Source organism: Elaeis guineensis, chromosome 2 (assembly GCF_000442705.2).
Source record: "Elaeis guineensis isolate ETL-2024a chromosome 2, EG11, whole genome shotgun sequence".
NCBI lineage: Eukaryota > Viridiplantae > Streptophyta > Magnoliopsida > Arecales > Arecaceae > Elaeis > Elaeis guineensis.
Window position 1 is genome coordinate 120,312,778 of NC_025994.2, and position 3,432 is coordinate 120,316,209.

General features: G+C 40.4%; 1 protein-coding gene across 1 annotated transcript; it reads left to right on the top strand.

Moving 5' to 3' along the window:
- The first annotated feature begins 1,829 nt into the window (after positions 1 to 1,829).
- Positions 1,830 to 2,367, top strand: LOC105039127 (uncharacterized). The gene is made up of 2 exons (XM_073253056.1): positions 1,830 to 2,212; positions 2,303 to 2,367. Exon 1 carries the CDS (start codon positions 1,953 to 1,955, stop codon positions 2,187 to 2,189), a length of 237 nt encoding a protein of 78 aa, XP_073109157.1. The 5' UTR covers positions 1,830 to 1,952; the 3' UTR covers positions 2,190 to 2,212; positions 2,303 to 2,367.
- The last annotated feature ends 1,065 nt before the right edge of the window (positions 2,368 to 3,432 follow it).

Genomic DNA, 3,432 nt, shown 5'->3' on the forward strand with positions numbered 1-3,432 from the left:
GTGGATGGTGCAATTTTCTGATGTGCTAATGGGTTGATATTTTTTTGTTTTATTTTTTTTTTGTGGGGGTGGGGGGTGGGGGGGTGACACCTCTGTTGGATGCTGTATGCTAAAAAATGCTAGAGCCTCTTCTATCAACTATAATTTTGTTAGAGACTTGAAACGGTAATAAGTTTTCTTGACGCGGACTGGTGCCTTATATTAAACTATTAATTGACAACATTAATATTGAAGTTGATATTTATGCTGACATATGACGGAGCATTTGTTTATGTGGGAGCTTTCGAGCCTCCAGTCGTCAGATAGGAACAATGATAGACTATGGCATGCCAGTGAGATTATCCGGGTAATTAGGTCAATGTAAATTAAACAAATATTTTATCATAACAACCTTCTTCCCAGGTGAGACTTTGTCAATTTTTTTTTTTTTTTTAATCTTTGAATAAGTGATAAGTTCTATACTCTTTTTCTATTTCATGTACTCTTGCTATTTGCTCTCCCAAATAGAGGAAGGCTGTGCAGTTTTTGAAATGTAAATTCTATGGTTACACTTTTGTCTATTTAGATCGTCTTGGGAGGCAAGCGCAGGTCATGATAACAAGAAACGGGAACTACCAGAGGTATCGTACCACCATGATATTGAGTACAAGAAGAAATATAGAAAATAAGATATATGGAAAAGTTCATTCATGAATATGAGTAGAATGGTACAGGATGCTTTCAATGATTCTTTTTCATGCCAAAAGCTCTAATCCATCTACTTATACGTATAGATATAAAAATGATTCTTAAGCTATCCCTTATGAATACAAAAATAACTTTTTGATCTCCACGTAACTATAATTTTTTTATCTTCATGACTTTTAGTTTATTTAAGATAACTCTTTTGACTTCTCAGTATATTAAATGTTAGAATTAGGTTACTTTAAATTTACTAATATTAATTATAAATTTAATTATAAATTAACTTTTAACACATGAATATCATTCAATATATCAGTTTGTCAAATAGAGACCAAGTCATAGTTGGTCCTCTCTTGGGTTTTGTTATACGTTTATCTATAGGAAAAAATGCATTTTGGTACTATGAATTTTTGGGCCATTAGCAACCGGCTCAGTGAAACCAAATCGCCTTTGCTTAAACTTCACTGGCCAGTTGCCGGTACCTCAAAAATTTATGATAAAAAAATATATTTTTTTCTTTATCAATAGAAAGAATAAATTATGGAGATGTTTGGTTCGCAGCTAAAATCAGAATAGGAATGAAAATCGGAATGATTTGGAATCGGAATCAGAATGACAAAATCTCTCGAAATGTTTGGTTCATGACCGAAATCGAAATCAAAATTGAAATGAAAATGTGAATCCATAGAGAAGAATGGAGATTGAGTTCTATATACATTGAGCCATTCTCATTCCATCCCGAAATTAAAATCGAAATAGAATTCTTCTCAATCAAACGATTAAAATGAGAGTCATCTATTCCAATTCTAATTTCAAACTCCCAATTCTCCCCAATCAAACACCCTTTATATTTTATTTGTTATCAAGTGGAACGCTTTCCGCTTGTCTTAGCCAAAACAGTGTCACATTTCCTATGTCCGATCCCCAGGTGGCTGGATGGCTGGATAAGGGTTATCCCGTGGCCTCCAGGTATAACAATGTTATTTTAACATCAATTGGATCTTCAGCTGTTATCGACGTGTTACCAAGAGCTTCGTACATGGTTTTTAGTGCCACGGCTTACATGCACGTGGCAACGCCCATGCATCAACGTGGCCAAAAATGCTAGCCTCTCTCGGGGTATAAATCCCAAAAAAAAGCCTCAGACGGCTTTCCGTTTCATGGACATCACCAGCTGATCAGTGCCGAGGAGGAGTTTGTGTGTAAAGCTCAAGGTAAAGCACGAGACAGAGAAAGAGATCAAGTAATTAAGTAATTATCGGAACAGTATGTCAGGGGCGCAAGGAGCACAGCCCAAGGGGTCGTTGACGGCGACGACATACGAATCGGTGCAGGAAGGGGATAACAGGACGAGGACAGGCCTCCGCTCCGATAAGGACGAGGGTCCCATCCAGATCGACAACCTCCAGGACAAGGTCGACGATGCCGCCGGCAAGGGTGGCCCCGTGTTTGGTGCCGGAAAGGAGGAGGGCAAAGCCGACCTCGGCGTCACCGGCACCGGTTGAACAACTAAAAGGCTGCTGCAAAGGTCGATCTTTGCAACGAAGATGGTTTCGGTAATTACTTGTTAATTATAGTAGCCTGCTTGTAATAATAAGCTAGTGTGACTTGCTTTCAGATACTAGAAGTTACAGAAGAGGAACGTAATAAACTCGCCACCTCCATTCTGTGCGTCGCACCTCACTCGTTTCTTTTGTGCTTGTGTTTGCAATGCAAGTTTGTCTCCTTGAGCTATTTTCAGAAGACAGGCAACTGAAAACAATCGCAATAGTTCACCACCACACTTGTAGACTCTCAGGCCAGCCTTTGTGGGCTTAATTCGGTTTAATTGAGAATGCGTAACTCCCTTATTATGATGTCCATCTACCTCCCTTATTATGTATGTTTCGCATGTCTGATGAGTGGCATGTATGATGATGTGTGCCTAGCTCACTGTTCACGTCATGTTCATCCAAACAGTGTCGTTGAAAAAGAAAAAAAAATTGAGATTTTTGTGCCATTCATAACGGAAAATCTTCACCTCACATCGTAATACCTTATTGACAGCGTAAAATGAAGTTTAATCAATAGATTCCAGGTATCAAAATTATCGCAAATTAGAACTTACCTTTACTAATGGATTCATCACCTGAAAAAAGACCCCATGCCACAGCCGGTGGACCAGTTTCTCCGGCAGCATTGGAGGAGGGTAGAAACGCGTAGAGGCGGACGAAGAGGAAGATGATGGGACCAAACGGAGGTGGACTGGACGGCAACCCTGGAGAGAGGGCGGTAAAGGAATGCACGAGAGAGGAGGGCACAGGGATAGAACCACCTGAACCTCCAAGATCGAAGAAGGGAATGATGCGAATGGTCGAGGAATGGAAACTGGCAGAAAGGGCGAGCATCGCCGGGGCCGAGACTGGGGGCTAACACAGTGGCCGCCACAAGCGTCGGAGCCGAAACCGAGGTTGGAACCAGATAGGAGAGCAAGAGGGTCAGGTTCGAACAGCTCCTGACGAAGCCAAAAGAAGAGAGGAAAATGGAACACCAAAAGTAGAATTGTCATTTTATTAAATGATAGTGTTGTCCAACCAGCCACAGCAGACATCTTAATTTCAAAAAAAAGATTATTCCATCATTGTCACTGTAGTAATATTACATAAATTGCTTGATGAAGCCGATCCAGCTCAATCAATCGCATAGATATGAATAAGCCTTTCCAAGCCGACTAGCAGTACAGGAAAACGCTCGAGCACTGCCACTTCA